Source organism: Anopheles merus, chromosome 3L (assembly GCF_017562075.2).
Source record: "Anopheles merus strain MAF chromosome 3L, AmerM5.1, whole genome shotgun sequence".
Classification (NCBI taxonomy): Eukaryota; Metazoa; Arthropoda; class Insecta; order Diptera; family Culicidae; genus Anopheles; species Anopheles merus.
The window spans coordinates 6,538,232-6,557,740 of NC_054085.1; the positions used below are offsets into that span (position 1 = coordinate 6,538,232).

Consider the following 19,509-nt stretch of genomic DNA (forward strand, 5'->3'; position numbering starts at 1 on the left):
ATATGTTTTTCATTCATGTAAAAAACACTAAAATCGATGGAAACTTAAAAGTTTCAACACATTTTCTGATAATACATGAGTGTAAGATAATGTATTCATATTTTCATGGTCGTTGCACTTATATATCCCTGGATTTTTACCATTTCTCTGAACGTGTCCGTCTTTACCTACCTTACCCTACAAGCGAATGCAAAAGCTTCATTCTATAAAAGTTAAACCTGATGAAGTTCTAGGAAGATTGTTGATGCGTTACATCCGCTAACTTACTTATCTTGTGCTACAACTGTTGTGCGATCTTGAGCTTGCTACAGAGGTGTCCGAAACTGCTCATGGTCTCACGCCTTCGTCTGCCAATCCGTTATCCCTCTATTAATGGCGACTTCTGCACACCATTAAATTTGGCAGTGGTCTCCAACCTGTGGTACGTGGCGTTAACAGAAGATTTTTTTTTAAGAAAAGCTAATTACAATGCGTATAGTGCAATTGTTTTGCGATGGAAATTTATTTTCAAAGCCAAGGGGTCCGCGAGCCTAAAAAGGTTGGATAGCACTGATGTATGGCGTATGTGTTTATCTCAATCCATACCAGTCCTGGAATTGGTAGCGAGCCCGTATCAATCCTGGAGCTAATACGGAACCCACACGAATTCTGGAAGTGATACTAAACCCATATTGATCCTGGAACCGATACTAAACCCACACCGGTCCTGGAACTTATATCGACCCCTACGAATCCTGGAACGGCTGATGATCCCATAACGGATCTGGAAATGATACTGAAACGGTCATATAAAAATTTCCGATTTTGTTGCTTCTTGTAACTGTACCTGTACCTGTTCTGGATTCGGAACGAATGTACAGGTGAACTTGTTGTAGCGATCGATTTGAGCTGTTTTCGGGTAGAGCACCGGGCGCCCTCATATCCTGTTTCCTGGATATGAATTTCTTTTACCAAATATTTGACCTGTCATCATCCTTGTCTTGAATATTCCTTTAAATTATTAGTCAGGGATAATATGAAACTGTAAAGACGAACATAAAACTGTTCAAACAATAATCAATACATAATTTAACTTTCCTTGGAGGTATATTATATATGCCGCACGGCACATGTGTATTTAACAGAACAGAATGGTATGATTAAAGGGCCCTGCTGTAACTAAAAACTACATCCCAAAATGCGTTCCCATTGAAACGGTACCCCACGCACCAGAGCCCTTTACATTCCCTGGCTCTTCTGTAGGCTCTGGGCAAAACGCTGCGTGATCAGGAGCGACGTGTCGACGAAGCGGTTCACACAATTCGCCAAGCACGTTTCCGTCCGGCTGTCCAGTTTGTTGCTCGGCTTCTCCACGCACTTGTCCCAGCAGATATCATTGAACTCGTGGATCTGCAAGGCAAATGAACGTTAATGAATGCAAGTGGCATTGGATGCATGTGGTCGGAGAGGTCTCTTACCTGTGCGCTAAGCCGGGCACGCTCGTTTTCAGCCATCAGAAAGTCCTGCAACTCAGGATCGACGTTTGCTTTCGGCGTGTCCGCACTTCCGAAGCTGGACATGGCTGCAGAGCGAGGAGTTTGTGGAGTTTTCTATTAAAAATAACTATTTAACGCAGATTGTACAGTTCTGCTGATGAAATTATTTTCAGTTTTGTTTCACCAGTTGTCAGGTACTTTTTGACAGCCTCGTGTTATTACGCAATGCACAGTAGATGCCATGATACGTAATTTTGACTAAAATTTAATTTCTTATTTCACACATAATTTAAATGGATTTTAAGGGTTTTGATGGTGTCAAATTCAATTGTAAAAAATCCACGTCTTTTTGATCAACTTTAATTGTAACAAAAACTACCCTAAAGGCACTTTGTTTGCATCGCCATATAAAGCTACCACTGTGCAAGCATCAAGCCACGGCACAGAGTGACCCATCCTCATGACAATCAGCTTGGCAGCTTTGTTTATAAACATTCAAGTCCTTGTGTTGCTACGTCGCGTTCTCTCCCTTTCGTCGTGAATATTCGATGTAAATAGTGTTCCATTTCATATTCCTTAGTTCGTGATAGCACACCTTACGTGTGCGCCACAGTACAATTATACCCAAGTGCCCCCCTTCCTCCCAGTTCCGGACTGCCGGATCAATAAAGGCGTCAGCTCGTGTCCAAACCAAGACGGAAAAGCAAAAACAATGAGTGTGAGGCCTGGCCAGCAGCCAGAGACGCTGTTTCACTCGTACGTATAGCGGACGCACAGGTCACGACGCCATATGGTGGAACAGATAGCGTCCCACGCACATTGGGCGACGATTCCTGCCGCCCACATTCAACCAAATTTCAACGGTGTTCTCTGCTTACTTTCTCCCATTTCTTCTCCTCCCCCCCACAAACACACACTCCCAGATGCATTCGATTTGTGGCGAAAAATCTTCAACTGTACAAAAACATCGAGTATCTCGAGCTGCTGCCCGCATTGGTGAAAAATGCCATCTTTCTGAACGTGGTGCGCGTTCACAAAGGCTTCCACGACGAGGAACTGCCCCGGCTGCTGCTCAACTCGTCCCTCACCCGTGTCAACCTGTCCACATCGACCATCACGGACGGCCTGCTGGCACTGCTGGCGGAAAAGTGTCCTCACCTGCGTAGCCTTACCCTGTCCGAGGGCAATTACCGGTTTACCCGGCCCGGGCTGTGCGCAATGATACAGCGGCTGGGCAAGCTGCAGCATCTGTACGCGAAAAACTGTCCACAGGTGGATGACGAGTTTGTGCGGCTGCTGGCCATCAGCTGTCCCCAGCTGGACACACTCGATCTCGAGTCGTGCAAACAGGTGGGCGACGGGTCGGCGGACTCTTTGAGCGGGATGCCCCTGGTACGGTTGAACCTGTCGTACACGAGCATTACGGACAAATTTCTCAAAACGATCGCTAACGAGCGGTGCGGCAAGACGCTTGAGGACCTGAACGTGGGCCACTGTCCGATCACGAGCGACGGGCTGAAGGCGCTGTCATGGAACACGATCAAGTACATTGGTTTCGAAGGGTGCAGCATTGAAGGTAAATGCGGATCGGAACGGTGCAATGGGCTCTTGGATTTGGTTGCTTTATTAAATTAATTCTCTCTTCCCGTACAGATCTTGAAATTGTTGGCTTTGGCAAGCATCTCAAGTACATCTGCTGGACCATCTCTAACTGATACAGTGGAGACAGCGGGCAAAAACGACAAACATTCACCGAATTCCTGAATCTCATACGAGAGGTAATTTTCACCTATATTGTTTCTTTCGACAAGCAAGTAAATTTGTGGACAGGAGCCTGCTTTTTGCCGCATGGTAGTAATAAGTAATAGTCAATGAGAGACTCATTTCTTACGATTTTAAGATTTTATTAACGAAAATCATTTGTCTTTAAACAGTATGTAAACGAAGTGTTTTGTTCGATGGAGCACAATCGACAGGCAATATGTAATCCAGTGATAGCAATGAGACAAAGCAAAAAAACGTATATTGCAATACTTAAGCACCGCTTTCTCTAGCCAGCAATGCGGGCGGGGAGGCCAGTTTACCGTGGACCAACAAAGCTAACAAAGGTACGAAAAGGAATCTGCTTGCTCCTAAAAGGAACAAAACGACAGTAGAACCTACGCTCTATCACACTAGACGATGATAGCTATATTTTAACGGATGCACTTGAACAGCATCGACTACTCCTATAATCTAACTATACTATACCGACACTGTTTAGCCACACATACACAACCTAGCATTAGGGGAGCGACGTTACTCTAGTAATGTCGTTAATTAAACTATTTCAAAATAATAATACCACCACCACCACTACTACTACTACACGACTACTTCTAGCAAACCTTATCTAGCCACTAGCAAAACAGACAAGCAATCAATTGTAATACTACCGTATAAGTAAAGCAAGAGCAGTTTACGTACATAGACCCACTTTAGGCAAGGGAGAAAAAGAAAGGAAAACCCTTTACCCCAGTATATTCCCCCGTACTACATGCGTTTTACGGAAAACAAACCCCAAAAAACGTGTCCCAGTGGTAGTGCGCAACGCCCAAAAGGATTTTCAAAAGGACCATTAAGCATAGCATTAGTAATAATAAGCTATTATAGGACGTACAAGCTACAACTCGAATTGTAGTTAAAAGTCCACAGTGCAGTAATGCTGAAGGCATAGGCAGGCTGCAGTAGCAGCACGCAGTAACAGAAAAGAAAAACTATTTCAACGCGGTGATTTTATTGTATCAAATGTAAAGACACCGCCCAGTTAGGAAAAGAGTAAAAATCAAACAAGTTTTTCGCCTGATTGATTTAAGATGGGCGGGGTAGATCATTCAGGCCAGCTTTACAGCGAACTCATTTTATTTTTTATTAAATTAATCCTCAACATTAGTTTTAATGGAAGATGTGTTGTTAATAGTATTCTCTCGTTTGCATCCACTATGATCTCAACCTATTCGCTAAGAAGAGCAAACAAAATACGCTACATCAATTTCATTGCAACTTCGTAACAGTATTTGTACTTTATATTGCACCGTCCAACGGACATCCAAACAAGAGGCTTTGAAGTTTTATGAACACGGTTTTACATTTACTTCACTCCATTACATTTTACATTACAGCTCATTCAAATAATAGCCCTCGCGTCAGTCATGTTCCTAGTGTCGACACATACAAAATGTCCATTTAAAATGCACCAATAATAATGTACCAGGGGGCTGGAGGCGAATTGATAATAATGTTAGAACGATACACGTACATCCGTGCACACACACACACACCCGTACACAGGAAAGCAATGAATTTTTAACATGTTGATAACTTGTATTCTGTCTAACTTGTAACACTGTCAAACTTAAATGTCGCAAGCGTGCGGGTAAAAATTAGCGTAATAATTGAAGAAAATACGAAGCAACAAAACGAGTTACTACTACTACTATGCGTCGCGGACCAAGGTTGGAGGCTGCAGTAAGCGGCATTAGCAGCGAGAATTCAAAACCGCCCGTTTCCGTTTTTCCCGCACACTTTGGGTGGTAAAAGTAACGATTTTGTTATATGCAAAGTGTAACGCGTAATAGCTTTAAACAACCAAAAAAAAACATCGAACCAGGAAAGCAATAGCACGCACATGCTTGCGATGCTTGAAATGGGGGAGAGACGTTATGGAAGGGAAAAGGGATACAAAAAAGAGGAAGATAAAGAACACGCCGCAAAATTTAATCCTCCCGTTTCTTAATAATCACTCTGCCCCTTTCGAAGTTAACCATTTAATCAGACCAGTTTTTCAATACAAGATACAAAAAAAAGTTCAAGAAATACCTATATATATTCACATACAAAAGAATTTCACTAACAAAACTATGGCATTTTAAATGACACAATTCGCGAGCGATTTAACTAATGCATCACACCAAACGTTACGGGCACACCACCACACATTGTTCTATTCCAGTACGATTTATTAATACTACAAAACAAATGGTAAAGATTGAGTCACACACATACAAACACATAACATTGAATAACTACTATAACTACTACCTACTAACGAAGCGATTTGTAACGATGCAATAATTAAGATGAATGGTGATGGGTTACTAACGCATGTATACAGACCAGGTACACGTACATTGCATAACGGTATGTGTATGTATGTATACCCGAATGTTTTTAAAATCAAAATTTTATAATCGAACAGTAACAAGGATGGATATAATAGTATTGACATAGGGTGGAGTGCGCTTTCGAGGTGGGTAAACTTTCGAGCCTCTTAACCACGTGTTGAGTCATCGAAAAACGAAACCATGATAACCATACAACTAATAATAATTATAATAATACTATTAATAATGAGAATAATAATAGTTATAATTATAGAATATTAGTAATAATGCAACAAAAAGCAAACACTATATAAATGCAAAATTATTGTAATCGAAAACACCACTACTGCGCTAGGATGCAAGCATTGTTAGTTGTTATATTATAATAATTGCAATACGTCTCTGCTCTGCCCACCCAGCAACATGGGTACGGGGCCGTGAATGTTTCCAATCTTCTCCCTATGTTTACACAACACATATGGCAACACCCAACATTAACACAAACATGCGGCAAGTAAAATAATAAAAGTTTGTATTGTCACACAAACACACGGAAACAAAGCACAAACGAAACCCAAAGCATTCACACTTCCGCAGGAACCGTTTTGGAGAAGAGTATTTTTATAGAAATTCATTAATATCTAGTAAATAATAGTCATTAAGCGCCAGATTTTAGAGCGTGTTGAAAACGGTATAGATAAATAGAGTAAACTAGTTAAACATACAGACGCACCAGAGATCTTATATTTTGTTTTATTTCGAATTAGTTTGAATATGTTTGTATTGCTGTAGTGTTGCAACATGAATATTGATTTGAAAGTGTGAAAATGTTGGCGTTTTTTTCTTTTCATCCATATTTAGGGGAAAGCGGGGCAAAATGGATCTGTTAAGGATTTTGGTCTGTATTTTATTATGATTAAACCACTTTACACTGTTATTTTGACGGCAATCGAAACTGCAACGTATTATTCATGAAAAACAATCATAAGATTAATATTATCATTAATCATCATCATCATCATCATCAATCATCATTAATAACAAATATATACGTTAAAAATGAATTTTAAAAATCAACGTCGAAATTCGTTGGAACGACTGGAACGACCATTTTGCCCTAGGTGAAACATTAGACAAAATATAAATTAAAATGGTTACTTCTAGTATGATGCCTGGATGTTCTTTTTCACTTTCACATTTTTTTCTCCCTAATTCAAAGATAAATTCTTACGAAAGCTTATTTTCGAGACGGCGAAAATTACATCGTTTTGTGCTGACATTTTATTTGCGAATTTATTCAATTATTTTAAAATCTTAGGATATGAAACGTTCATGGTGGGCTTTAAACATTGTATTGGATGTTTTTCAATTATTAGAAGTATCTTTATAAACGTGTTAATTTGCCAAGAATGCAGGTGTCCATTTCGCCCCAGGTTCCCCTACTTAGTAAGTTTCCTTAAAACACACAATTAAATTTCGTAAGAAAGCAATATAATAATATGAAAAAAAAAAATTAACTATCGTTATCAAACCATCGCACAGTTTTTAACATGCTGTTCTCAAGCAGAGTTTTTCGAACACGAAGCAAAAAAGCGAACATAAAAAGGAGACATGAAACAAATGCAAAAAGACCAAATGTTATAATTGCAGTAGTACGTTCACCCGTAATTTGATGAAAAGGCGCCAAAAACAAAACAATTTATTGAGAATTAATATTTCACATTGGCAATGACAAAACAAAAGAACCATGCACGCGTGTTCTTAATAATGCACCTTTTGTCCATCTCTCTCTATAACATCAGTATGTTTTTAATAAGAAAACATAAACCTACAACAAACACACTAAATAACTCCATCGCGCAACCAATACATCATTATCGTGTGGATGAATTTCTGAGAAGAGATAATAATAATAAAAAAGCGGGACAACTTGTTTGTTTGTTTTATATCCCCCCACACATGGAGGTGTTCGGATTTACTGACTACTGAACGCCAAAAACAGCCATCATGTGTACGATATCCTTTCGTGTATCGTTTATTTTCAAATATGTATTGTATTGTATCTTTATATATCGCTAACGGCATATCTGCACATGAATGTATCGTGTTGCAACTATATGTGTGAGGAATTCTTTCTTTTCTTTTTTTTTGCTTCAACTTTAACCAGTAACTTATACAGGTATTATTTATACGCCTTTTGCTACCACCCATCATGATGCACGGCTTCGTTGCACATTGCGGCGTGCAATGGCCGAGTGTTGCACTGTATTAACTATAGTTAATATTTATATTATCTCAATAACGCTTTAAGGTTCATTTGCTTTAACCTCCTGAACTTTCTATCCATTCGTCCCATTCCCCACATCCTTCACTTCCATTCGCCCTTGATCTGTCTGCGTATATGCTTTTCTAAACCCCCCAAAACGAATGCTAGAAGCTTGTAAAAGCGTACCTCTGCCCGTACGCCTTAAACCTTCTTCGTAGCCTGGAGTGGGTTCTGTTTGAGCTGCAAAATGATGGAACGCATACGCGAGATGTCTTTGTTCGATTTGTTCGTCTTCGGGTTGAAGTCGCACAGTTTGGCGATCCGCTCCCATTCGGTGCCCGGTTCGATTTCGTCCGTCTCAGCCACAAACTGCTTTTCGGCATTTCTGCAAAACAGGCAAACAAAGAAGAGAAAGAAAATGGCACACCAATTAGTCGTTTCGGTAGTAAACGCCGCGTGCAAAAACAATACTATCATCGTTACTAAAAAAATGATGCAAAAACAATGTAAAGGGAGGCGCAAACGTAAAACATGCCAATTGAAGATGGACGGGAGGTCAAATGTCATTGCAACCGATGACCATCACGGGTTAGTAACAAATGCACACACACACACATATATACACACACTACCACACACTCTCGAAGTTAGTAAATCAATTTAGTATTACACCAAAAGAAAGAGAGAAATAAAAGGGACACATACACACAAATAGTCTGAGGTTCATTCAGTTTTTTCGGTATAAAATCAACTAAATCAACTAATCGCAAACAAATGTTAATCAATTTAAAATGAATGAAAGAAAGTATGAGAAAAAATGCAAGCCAAATCAAACTGTGTGAAACACAATAGTTTGTTTTACTATTATTGAGTGCTTTTTGGTTTCGGTATCGTTTAGTTCCGGTTTACTTACTTGGCCGATTCCCTGTGTGTTTTTGGCGCGTATCAACAAAATCAAACAAATCGCGCAAAAGTTGATTGGTTAGTACGTTACAGTTTTGGTTTTGTTTTTGTGTTTGTTTGTTTGTTTTAGCAAAAGAGAAAAGAACGATTTCAGACGGGTTAGAATATAAAACCAAAACATTATCCCAAATCTGTACTGCCCCCACCCATCCATCCGGGGCTGTCCACGAAATCTCGCAACACAACACACCTGGTGGTGGAGGAGGGGTTGGTCACTTTTTCCCGCAGTAGTTTTTTTTTTTGTACACAGCACAGCGCCACAACTGATATGATCGACTGAGCGCGCAGCAGCAGAGCAGAGCTTACCTGTTGGCTGACTTTGTCTTGGAAATGGTTTCCTCGTGATGCTTGTACCAGTCCTCCAGCTCCTTGCGGGCCTGTTCGCGCAGTTCGTCCTTTTTGCGTTCCTCCTCGCGGTCCTTTTCCTCCAGACGAGCCTTCTGATCTTCGCGCCATTTGCGTATCTTTTCCGGTTCCTCCGTCACTTGCTTCGGCACTGCGGGGCAGGAAAGGAAGGATGAAATTGTAAAATCGAAATAGCAAGTAGAGTTTTGTGGTCGAAATTTTACACAATTCACTCTGATATTATAAAGGATAGTGTAGTTAAATCGTTATTTTTTTATAATTTCAAGTGTAGTCTGCTGCATTCAATATTGCACCACTATTGTAACTAGACGAGAGAAAAAGAAGGCTTTCATTGTAGATTAAAATGGTTCTACACCAAGTTGAAATGTTTTTAATTTAGTGTTGTCTGTTTTGCCAATGCTAACAAAAACTACAGCAGCCATTGAAGAATAAATTACAACAAATACAGCTAAATAAATTTAAGAACAAAACACTCTAAATGAAAAGAAATTTACAGTAAGAACGAAATTTGCACGTAACAAAGCACGTTAGAGAAGTTAGAAAGTGAGATAGAAAATTATTGCCCAAATTTTCATTCCATTTCCCCCAATTTGCGCCACTTACCTGTAAAGCCTGCAAAATCATCATTATCATCTTCTAAGAGAGATCGAGAGAAAAAGAAACACATTTGTACAAATATTATTAGACTAAAACACAAAACGAAACCAAATGGGAAACGTGTATACGGTACGGCGAAACTTAAACACTACTTCATAGTACAAGAGTGACACAGAAAGAACGAAGCGGAAACACGCTACAACAAATTGCACGTGTGTTGCTAAGAGAGGCGCGTAGGATTGTGGGTGTGTGTGTTTATTGGCACGGTAAACGCGTAAACTGGAATCTACTTCCATTCATTTTTTCTGTTGAGTTGATGAATTTCGTCTTGAGTCAGTGTGGGTCATATCCTTTAAAGAATAAAATTCGAACTATATGTTTAAAAACTAATAAAATTATATTCACATGAAGGGAGGTTTGTTAATCTATTTTGATTTATCTCATGAGGGCCCTTTAATCTTCTTGAAAAGCTAATATATGTTGAATTAAATATGAAATTCTATTTAGCGTAACGTCCTACGTGGACATGCCGGCCTATACAGGCTTTCGAGACTTAATTCATTATCACGCAGCCGGATAGTTAATCCTTGCTACGGGGGCACGGTCCATTCTAGGCTTGAACTCATGATTTGAGTTGAATGAAATATGAACATTAACTCTAATATGAACATTACGCTGCAATTCCATCCTTTTCTAAAAAAAATATTAGTCTCTCTCAAAGCTCGTTTAGTGATCGAGTGAAGGTTACAGGGTTTTTCAGGGGTTCTCATAGCTGTGGGATACTTCCTTGACTCTTTCTCGGAAGAGTCGGAAGTGAATTTCATGATGCAAATTCCTATTGGTTTTGTTCAGCAAAGGGTGTTATAGAGTCTAATTCGCATTACATTCGCAAGTTCATTTCCCGTAAGAAAGAGTCAATTAAGTGTGCCACAGCTATGCGAACTCCTGAAAAACCTGTAATGCGAAATATTTCAATTATATCTCACAAAACTTTCAATTAAATGTATAACATTAAATGCTAAATGAATCTATATTTTTTGTCGGCTATTTTAAACGTTTTTTCAATATAATAATTAAGTTGCATGAAACATATTTTGACCATTAATAATTAATTAATTATAATTAAAAACAGTAAATATTAAATTTAATTTTAGCATAACTAGTTAAGAGGAATGCATTGTTCTTCCCAGTTGGTAAAATATTTATCTAAAACTAATTGGTCATTTACAAGGAAGTGTCCTTAAGATCAAGGCCTTTTCGCGATGAACAGTAGAGAAACTACACCGTATTTTCATCATAGACAATTACATATATTCCCTGATACAGGCGCCCCCCGAGTTACGACCCCCTCGAGTTACGACGATTCGCAGATACGATGATTTTGATTTTAACAGTTAAAAGTTGTCATTGACAAGAAATTGATGTATTTTTTTGAATATCTGGGCTGATAACCGTTATACACACATTTCCAAAGATTCCACAACTCCTCGGTCTTGAATATCTATATTGTGTACGGTTTTTAAATATAATTATTACATTATGGAACATTATTTAAAATAAAATACACGATATCATAAATTCCAACTCTTCAACTTCGGTTATATACTTTATATTCATAGATATTCGACATACGACTTTTTCGACTTACGCCTTGCTTTGGGACATTTTTTCGGTCCCAAATACAGTCGTATCTCGGGGGACACCTGTATACGCTATACTCGATATACGCGATTCCGCTATACGCTACTTTCTAAATTTGATGATTTTTCGAGCAAATTGTACTGATTTGACACTTCAAATGTCAAATGCAAAATAGACTCCCTTTTTGTGGAATTTTAAAAACCATTTTAAACGGTAAAAATTGTAATCTTCAGTTGAAATCCGATTTAATAACTAATTTAGTGGCTAAAACCTACAATTTCAATCAAAATTATAAGAAATTAGCTCTAATTTAACTGGAAACATCGAAATTCGACTTACGCTAATATGCGAGATACGGTCCGCATTAATAGCGTATATCGAGGAATACCTGTACTTCTGCCTAGTCCTGCCAATGTATTCGATAAATATAAAAATTTTAATTGATGAAATGAGAGCATTTTACCCCTTGCACGACATTGGTTTTACCACATTCTTCAGAGGGACCGATTTTTTTTTTGTTAATTATCATTACTAACAAGCTGGTGAAAGGCGTAGTAGAAGCGAGTTTGTATGTATATAATTTTTAATTTTTAATTCTGGATCAACATACACGACTGAATCAACGAGAAGTTGTACGTTTATATTTGCCACAATTATTAGTCTTTTTTCATACTATACTCATCTGTTTGTACAAGAAAAATGTTAATGTCATTCCAATTCCAATTATTATTGTTTGTTTCTAACTTGAACTGGAAAAAACGACAATTTCAGGATTATTCTAAGCTATCACGTTAAAGTGTACAAGAATTAATATAAAAAATATTAAATAGAAGTTTTATACCTGTATTCCAAAGTAACATTCTAGCGCAAAGTCTTAAGTAACATTTACTAATGAGGTGTTGTTGGAACCTGTTATTAAGAGCAATTACTTGGCAAAAGGCCAGGAATAAAATATCCTGAATTAACCATAAATAGGCCCGAACGAGAGCATTTTATCCGACATTTGACAAAAAGGAAGGACTTTTGAAGAACAATTTTGGCATAAGAAAAATATAAAAAATAAACATTACATTTAAAACGCAAAAGAAGTGCTGTGTGTTGTTGAGAATTTGTATGTATGTTTTCAGCGACGAGATAGCTTTAACCGTAAAAAGGGATACATTTTCGACCATTTGCAAACCGAATGAACAATTCCAAAACAAAAGGAGGCAAGTTTTGGATGGATGGATTTAGAACAAGTTCTTTTGAAAATGAAGGCAAGGATGGGGCAAGTAATAAAAGAAGTAACAATGATAAACTACCATGGACAGATATTAGTCACTATATGGAAAGGTAGAGAGAGTGGGAAATAAGTCAGGATGCCACAGCCATAACATGACTCAAAAAAAGACGGAACGTTACTTAAAAAAAACTCGCTAAAGAACAGTACTATATGAACTACTTACTCCCTGAATAAGACGTTGGTAGAAGATTAAACATTCGTATGTTTTGGGCGGGATTTCTATTTTTGCTTTTTGTTTTCTTCTGCGTTAGTAATGTATTTACCTGTGTTGAGATTATTATCGCCAGTAGTAGTGGTGGGCGGATCTTGCGCATCGGCATTACTGATCATTTCAAAGCTTCCGTTTAGCTCGTTTTCGAGTCCTGTCGATTCTGTGTGTTCGTGTGTATGTGAGAGAGATTATTGTTCGTATGCGTACGATAGGGGGTGTGTGTGTGTGATCGCGATTTTCGTGAAGCAAAAGAAAACGAAATCGTTTGTGGCGCGTAAATTTGGCACAATTTTGAGAGTTTTTTTTTTTACATAAGCGTCAGTTGGTTTTGGTTTTCCGTTAGTAGATAAATGTAATTAGCATAAACGGCACGACACCACCATATCGTTAACAGGCGAAAACCGAAGAAAAGAAGGTAGAAGTGGTAGTAGTAGTAGTAGTAGTAGTAAGCCAAAAACAAAGAGCACGATCATGCCCCGAGTGGCCAGCGCAGAATGGGCGTGAACATTGGTTGTGTCGTATCCGGAGCAAAGAAAGAATAAAAGAAAGAAAACATGAAATGAACAAAAATTAGATTAGAAAAAACAAACGATTACATGCTCATCTGCTTGGCGCTGCGACATTTGGATGAATCGGAATATGATCGATAAAAAAATGAACCATTTTATGTCGGTAGGAGTTGTAATGATTAACGGAGGGACTTTTTAGCACATAATAGACCCTTGTGTGTTGGATGTTGTAAAATTGTGATTGCGTGTTAACAGGACGGAACATCCATGGAACGACATGGAAATGAAGCCAGGGAAGAAGCAGTTTTTGGAGAGTAATAAGCACAAACTTGATGCTTGTGCATCAGAAAACAATACGGAACAACGGAAAAAAGTAGGCATCGCAAGTGTAGGAAGCTGCGCGAAACAGTAGATAAGCGTTTACATTATGCAGTGATGTGTGTGTGTCCGTGTGTGTAATGCGTATGTGATAAGCACATTTATGACATCGAAGCACACTAACACGATATGTTGGTAGAAAACACTATCCATCCATCGCACTCGGGGGCGTTGGGACACGCACGCACGAAGGGGATGCATTATCAAGTTTCGTTCCTTGTTAATTGAATTAACGAACCAACATCTCATCCCCGATTCGGGTTAGCACAGACAAACAGGGAAAGATTCTCCAACAAATCAAACATCAAACATATGCGTGTGGCACCCGGTCCGGCACCGAGGGTGGAGATGACTAATGTTGTTAAGTCGAATGTGTGTTGGTGAGCAGCAACCCTTCCCCCTCACACCCCAATAATGCGTACGACACCCGAGACTGTATGATGCCTTGCACTGCAATGGGCGAAACGGGCCACGAGCTTTCGGAAGTTGTCTTGTCCACAAACGCACCTGCTTTCGGCACGGGATCGCCATTGACGGAACCATTGGCGGAGGCTCCCGCTCCAGCGGCCACGGGGGGAATTTCATCCTCCAGTCCAGCGAGGGCGTTCTGTTCGCGGGCCAAAAACTCGGCCGCCGGATCCACCTCCGACTGCTGTTCGAAATTATCACCGAATGCGTTCATGATGATGGAGTAGGAGTGATGACACCAAACTAGTTTCGGGAAATAAACACACGACCGATTTTCTCGCGCGACGAAATTAAATCGAACAAATCGTTTTTGGCTGCTGCTCCTGTCTGGACACGGGGAAAACCTTTTTCGATTCGATTTTTTTGTTAATGACGCGACGGAAAACTTGACAGCTGGCAGACGCATTTGACGTTTAACAATGGCCAAGATAAATAGATACACAAAACGATCAGTTTGTAGATAGCGTACACGATATGCTAAAATTAACTTTGTTTTTTACATCTTTCGTGATATTTTAGTTAAATAAGAGTATATTTTTTAAATAAAATTTACAAATTTGCATATCCCATTTGCCCAGGATGGTAGCCTTAACGTCTCGACGCTGTATTAACTTGCACTATCAATGAACACTCATCGCACGAAACGTAGATCGATTCGCCCGGCTGCACATCCTCCGGCAGAATGTAGTATCCCCCGCACCGACACGTGCGCAACAACACATCCCCCTGTTGCGCATCCCGCTCGAAATCGGCCTCGGTAAGGATTTCGTTCACAAAGTATTCCTCCGCCCGCTGCATCTGCTCGGCGTCGTAAATTCGGCGCAAACGTTCGTCCCGCAGCGTTTTCCACGCCTCATCGATGCGGATGAATTGATTCGCGCTTTCGTCGCCGCCTGCTTCCCGTTCCGAGGCTTTTCGCTTGTCCGGGTGATATCGTAGGGCAAGGGTTTGGTAGGATCGACGGATTTCTTCCAAGGTGGCTGTGCGGGAAACTTCCAGCACGTCGTAGAACGATACGCGGTGGCTGCTTGTCTCACTGCCGCGTGACATTGCGGGGCGGAAAATGCTAAAAAAGATAACCCAGTGAGAAACTGTGATTATTTGCATAATTTTCTCATCCAAAAGCACATTTTTCACACCTGTTTTAGCGCTGCATGCTTTGCTAGTCCTTCGTGCACACCAAAACAATCACACACACACACACAGCCAGACACACGTGCCATGTTTGTTGTTTTGCTGCGTCGTTTCTCGCGAGCTGCTGCGATCCGTCAAACGCCTGCTGCATTCCGATGCGAAACGTCACCTATCAAAACAATCGCTGCTGCTGCCGTGCGTGAAAATTCCCGATCCTATCACCACCTTATCCAGCGAACGTTTTCCCATCTTCTTCACCACCCGAGCGTCGCCGTCAAGATAGGTGCCAGGATGAGCTCGTCGCCAGAGGGTCAGGACGCGATGGAGGTCTTGGCCTGCAACAGCAACCAGCTGGCGGACGATCTGTACGCGTCCGGCAGCAATGCGGGCAGGCGGCAGAAGCTCGTCCACGACTACCTGAAGGTGGCCGACCGGGACGGCAAAAGCGTGACGGCCGAGTTTCCGGACGGGCTGGACTGGTTCAACGTGACGGAGCCGCTAACGCTGCAGGGATCGCTGCGTGGCAAGGTCGTGGTGCTGGACTTCTTCACCTACTGCTGCATCAACTGCATGCACATCCTGCCGAACCTGAAGCGGCTCGAACATCTGTACCCGATCGAGGAGGGGCTGGCCGTGGTCGGCGTGCACAGCGCCAAGTTCCGGAACGAGAAGGACTCCGCCAACATCCGGGCGGCGGTCGAGCGGTACGAAATTTCGCACCCCGTCGTGAACGACAACGTGTCGGCGATGTGGCGCAAGCTGCGCGTCCAATGCTGGCCCACGCTGATGATCCTCGGACCGCGGGCCAACCCGCTGTTCGTGATCATGGGCGAGGGCAACTACGAGGACCTGAAGCTGTACGTCGGCAGTGCGATTCGGTTCTACAGGGAGAAGGGCGAGATTCAGCGCCATTCGCTGCCGATCAACCTGGTCAGCAGTGGGACGATTGCGTCGAACATGAAGTACCCGGGCAAGGTCGCGTGCTCCGTGCCGACCGGAGCGGGCGGCAGTGAGGAGCAACTGTTTGCCGTTTCGGATTCGGGCAACCATCGGGTGCTGATCGTCGACAGTGCTGGCACGGTGCTGCACAAGGTGGGCGGCAAGCAGAGCGGCTTCGTGGACGGTAACTTTACCAAGGCACGCTTCAACGCCCCGCAGGGTGTGGCGTTCCAGGGCACGGACGTGGTGTTTGTGGCGGACAACGAAAACCATGCCGTGCGGCGTATCGACCTGAAGGCGCGGCTCGTCAGCACCGTCGCTGGCAATGGCACGCAGGGGAACGACCGCACCGGGGGGAAGGTGGGTCGAGAGCAGCTACTGTCCTCGCCGTGGGATGTGGCCGTGTACTCGACGCGCGATCTGGACATGTCGTTCCATGCGGACGAAGCGAGCGCACCGCCGTCCAAGGACGTGCTGTTGATAGCGATGGCCGGCATTCACCAGATCTGGGCCCTCTTTCTGCAGGACACCATCTGGTGGAAGTTCAAGAAGTACGGTGCCGGAACGTGCTGGGCTATTGCGGGCAACGGCCACGAGCAGAACCGCAACACGTCGTACCCGCAAAGTGCGGCATTCGCGCAACCGTCCGGGCTGGCGATAAATCGAACGGCGAAAGAGGTCTATCTGGCGGACAGCGAAAGTTCGGCGATCAGGAAAATTTCACTCGTCGATGGCAAAGTGATGGCCGTGGCCGGGGGCGATCGTAATCCATTGGTAAGAAGGTGAGACTCGTGTTTGAAAATCACACATAACTCGATTTCTCTCTTGTTCACACAGGATCTGTTCGCTTTCGGCGATGTGGATGGAAAGCAGTACGGGGCCAAGTTTCAGCACCCGCTCGGTGTGGCCTACAACCCACTGGATGGTTGCATCTACTTCGCCGATACGTACAATCACAAGATTAAGAAAATCGACGCCGCTACAAACTGTGCCACGACGTGCGAGTTCCGTGAAGCGAACGGTGCAGTTAGACGCTTCAACGAACCGGCCGGCCTGTGTTTGGACCGCTCCGGGCAGCTGCTGTACATTGCCGACACCAACAACCACGAGCTACTGGTGGCCAACCTTACCGACTGTACCATCCGTCCGCTGAAGTTGAATTTCCGCGTGCCGGAAGAGCTGGACAGTGTGGCGGGCGAAGCGGAGCAGGGAGGCCGCCGTTCCGGCACACTGACCCTGAAGCCAACGCGTCCAATCACAATGCATCCCAACGCGGGTCAGAGCTCCCTCCGGTTGACGTTTAATTTCACCTTCCCCGAGCAAACGACCAAACTGACCGAGGGCGCACCACAGCAATGGTCCCTGGAGCTGCCGGCCGGTGGATGGAGTTGTGACAGTACCAAGGGCACGATCGATACGAAAACGCTTCAGCTGCTGATTGCACTTCCGCCCGGGAACGATGCACCGCCAACGAATGGCAACGAACCGTCGAATCCGGTCGCGTTTACCTTCAAGCTGAACCTCTGCGAAGGGGACATTTGCTTCCCGAAAGAGTTTGTCGTGCTGCTGGAGGTGCAATACTCGGCGTCCGAAGCGGGCCACCCGAATGTGGACCGTTACGATGCGCAGGAAACGTACAAGCTGCAGCTGTCCCGCAAAACGGTAGCGCTGCAGCAGCCCTAAGTAACCTGCAATCAATCCGGCACAACGAACAAAAGCGCCCTTTTTAATGTTTTTTCCTTCGAGTCGTAGGATACATCACGGGACGATGTAATTGCATTTGTTATAGTCATTTAACTAGTAAGAGTTGGTGGCACATTAAGCAGCATGTGTACCTTCCCTTGGGTGCTGCATCTATTGTGGTAGTTTTTTTTATTTCGTTAAACTTTTGATATCACTTTTGCCTTCATCAATCATCATCTGCAGCTGCAGCTTTACGGCTGGATTTCAGGGAACACGAACACGATGAATTCCGCACCGCACAGTGTTTCTCGAACATGCAATCGACAATCTGATCCCTCAACGACTTGCGTTCGGATAGATTTTAGCATACAAAACCGCACTGTCGAATGGTGTCTAAATAAAAAAAAGCTTCCAAGATAGCATAAAGCAGCGAATATTTCGAATGTTTCTCAACTAAACGCAAACAATGTCCGAAGCAGGTTTCCTCTTTGCTTTTCATTTGCATTTATCACCTTCGCGGTTTAATCTCTTCAGTGCGTTAATTACACCATATATTCGTTCTTCTTGTATGTTTTATGTTCTTAATGTTGTTTTGTTGCTCTGTTATCATTCTCGAGATATTTGTTTTGTTATGTGGTTTGTCCGTATAAGTGTTTGTGTGTGTGTGTGTGTGTAGTACGTACCTTATCGTTTACTAATTGTCCCTCCCGCGCAGTTTTCATCCTCTTCTTCCGTTTACTTTATCTCTATCGGTTTTCCTCTCCCTCTATAATACATGCATCATTGCGCGAGTTCTTTTTGCCTTTTCAGGTTTATGTTTCTTCCCTTAGCTGTTTAGTTGTGTTTTTCGTACACTTGCTTCTGTCCGTCCCGCTTTCGCTAAAATTTGCGCGCACCTTTTCTTCGGATGATGTTCTACGATAAATTATACAGTTTTGTTTTCTGTGTTTTCTGTTGTTTTTTTTCTTCTTAGGTGCTTGCGATTAGCTTGTGTAAGGAGTTTGTGTTGTTTCGTCTGCGGTTGAGCCCGTCTCCCCCACCATCCAAGAATGAACGGGGTGTGTGGTGGTGGTGCATCATGCATCAGAAAAGCATAGCTTTTCCAATTCAATCCATTCTTTTACTTCTGCCAGCAGCAATGGCCAATGTATCGACGTTTGTTTGTTAACGCAATCGTATTTTGTGTTGTAAAGATAACAAAAAAAACGCAACATAAAACGTGTGCCTTTTTCTAATCGAAAAACCAAAAACGAATCTCTCAAAGCAGCAGGAATCGGCTCAAAATCAAACTATTTTCGTGCGACGCTTTCGATGAATGTTACTAACTAACTAAAAAAAATACACACACACACTCAGAGTCTAACTATTTAGGATGCGAAACTTAACTAGACAGCATTGAAAGTATCAGTACTTGCGGCAGTTTACTATCGGCAGGATTTTTTGGGGCGAGAGTCA

At 42.3% G+C, this 19,509-nt stretch overlaps 5 protein-coding genes across 12 annotated transcripts; 2 read left to right on the top strand and 3 right to left on the bottom strand.

Annotated features, from left to right (window-relative positions):
* Positions 1-1,085: 1,085 nt before the first annotated feature.
* Positions 1,086-1,689, bottom strand: LOC121599257 (mitochondrial import inner membrane translocase subunit Tim8). The gene is made up of 2 exons (XM_041926937.1): positions 1,458-1,689; positions 1,086-1,389 (listed from the first exon to the last, which is right to left on the bottom strand). The coding sequence occupies exons 1-2, from the start codon at positions 1,557-1,559 to the stop codon at positions 1,219-1,221; spliced, it is 273 nt and encodes a 90-aa protein (XP_041782871.1). The 5' UTR covers positions 1,560-1,689; the 3' UTR covers positions 1,086-1,218.
* A 246-nt stretch (positions 1,690-1,935) lies between these two features.
* LOC121598275 (F-box/LRR-repeat protein 20-like) lies at positions 1,936-6,028 on the top strand. Of its 3 annotated transcripts, none has more exons than XR_006005545.1 (4): positions 1,936-2,231; positions 2,399-3,051; positions 3,129-3,336; positions 3,410-6,028. XR_006005545.1 is itself a non-coding variant. In XM_041924881.1 (3 exons), exons 1-3 carry the CDS (start codon positions 2,188-2,190, stop codon positions 3,188-3,190), a joined length of 759 nt encoding a protein of 252 aa, XP_041780815.1. In that variant the 5' UTR covers positions 1,936-2,187; the 3' UTR covers positions 3,191-6,028. The 3 variants fall into 3 exon arrangements, 1 of the variants encoding a protein (XP_041780815.1); XR_006005546.1 differs by having other exon boundaries at positions 3,129-3,253; XM_041924881.1 differs by having other exon boundaries at positions 3,129-6,028.
* Positions 6,029-6,891: 863 nt separating this feature from the next.
* On the bottom strand, positions 6,892-14,680 carry LOC121598273 (clathrin light chain). 6 transcript variants are annotated; one of them, XM_041924876.1, is made up of 6 exons: positions 14,338-14,680; positions 12,996-13,103; positions 9,816-9,845; positions 9,153-9,342; positions 8,797-8,808; positions 6,892-8,268 (listed from the first exon to the last, which is right to left on the bottom strand). In XM_041924876.1, the coding sequence occupies exons 1-6, from the start codon at positions 14,510-14,512 to the stop codon at positions 8,085-8,087; spliced, it is 699 nt and encodes a 232-aa protein (XP_041780810.1). In that variant the 5' UTR covers positions 14,513-14,680; the 3' UTR covers positions 6,892-8,084. The 6 variants fall into 6 exon arrangements, with proteins under 6 accessions (XP_041780810.1, XP_041780809.1, XP_041780814.1 ...); XM_041924875.1 differs by having other exon boundaries at positions 9,816-9,848; positions 14,338-14,679; XM_041924880.1 differs by lacking the exon at positions 12,996-13,103 and having other exon boundaries at positions 14,338-14,679.
* A 124-nt stretch (positions 14,681-14,804) lies between these two features.
* LOC121598276 (dnaJ homolog subfamily C member 24-like) lies at positions 14,805-15,348 on the bottom strand. Its single transcript, XM_041924882.1, has one exon. The coding sequence runs from the start codon at positions 15,346-15,348 to the stop codon at positions 14,887-14,889; it is 462 nt and encodes a 153-aa protein (XP_041780816.1). The 3' UTR covers positions 14,805-14,886.
* On the top strand, positions 15,295-18,488 carry LOC121598272 (NHL repeat-containing protein 2). Its single transcript, XM_041924874.1, has 3 exons — positions 15,295-15,381; positions 15,447-17,145; positions 17,209-18,488. The coding sequence occupies exons 1-3, from the start codon at positions 15,362-15,364 to the stop codon at positions 18,052-18,054; spliced, it is 2,565 nt and encodes an 854-aa protein (XP_041780808.1). The 5' UTR covers positions 15,295-15,361; the 3' UTR covers positions 18,055-18,488.
* Positions 18,489-19,509: the final 1,021 nt, after the last annotated feature.

Coding starts and splice junctions, on each gene's coding strand:
- LOC121599257 (XM_041926937.1), bottom strand. CDS start 1,559: ATGTCCAGCTTCGGAAGTGCGGACACGCCGAAAGCAAACGTCGATCCT. Junction 1,390..1,457: donor GTGCCCGGCTTAGCGCACAG/GTAAGAGACCTC, acceptor TTTGCCTTGCAG/ATCCACGAGTTCAATGATAT.
- LOC121598275 (XM_041924881.1), top strand. CDS start 2,188: ATGAGTGTGAGGCCTGGCCAGCAGCCAGAGACGCTGTTTCACTC. Junction 2,232..2,398: donor CCAGAGACGCTGTTTCACTC/GTACGTATAGCG, acceptor ACACACTCCCAG/ATGCATTCGATTTGTGGCGA. Junction 3,052..3,128: donor CGAAGGGTGCAGCATTGAAG/GTAAATGCGGAT, acceptor CTTCCCGTACAG/ATCTTGAAATTGTTGGCTTT.
- LOC121598273 (XM_041924875.1), bottom strand. CDS start 14,512: ATGAACGCATTCGGTGATAATTTCGAACAGCAGTCGGAGGTGGATCCG. Junction 9,849..12,995: donor CGATAATAATCTCAACACAG/GTAAATACATTA, acceptor GATCTCTCTTAG/AAGATGATAATGATGATTTT. Junction 9,343..9,815: donor TGATTTTGCAGGCTTTACAG/GTAAGTGGCGCA, acceptor CCTGCCCCGCAG/TGCCGAAGCAAGTGACGGAG.
- LOC121598276 (XM_041924882.1), bottom strand. CDS start 15,348: ATGTCACGCGGCAGTGAGACAAGCAGCCACCGCGTATCGTTCTACGAC.
- LOC121598272 (XM_041924874.1), top strand. CDS start 15,362: ATGCTAAAAAAGATAACCCA. Junction 15,382..15,446: donor ATGCTAAAAAAGATAACCCA/GTGAGAAACTGT, acceptor CACCTGTTTTAG/CGCTGCATGCTTTGCTAGTC. Junction 17,146..17,208: donor GGGGCGATCGTAATCCATTG/GTAAGAAGGTGA, acceptor TTGTTCACACAG/GATCTGTTCGCTTTCGGCGA.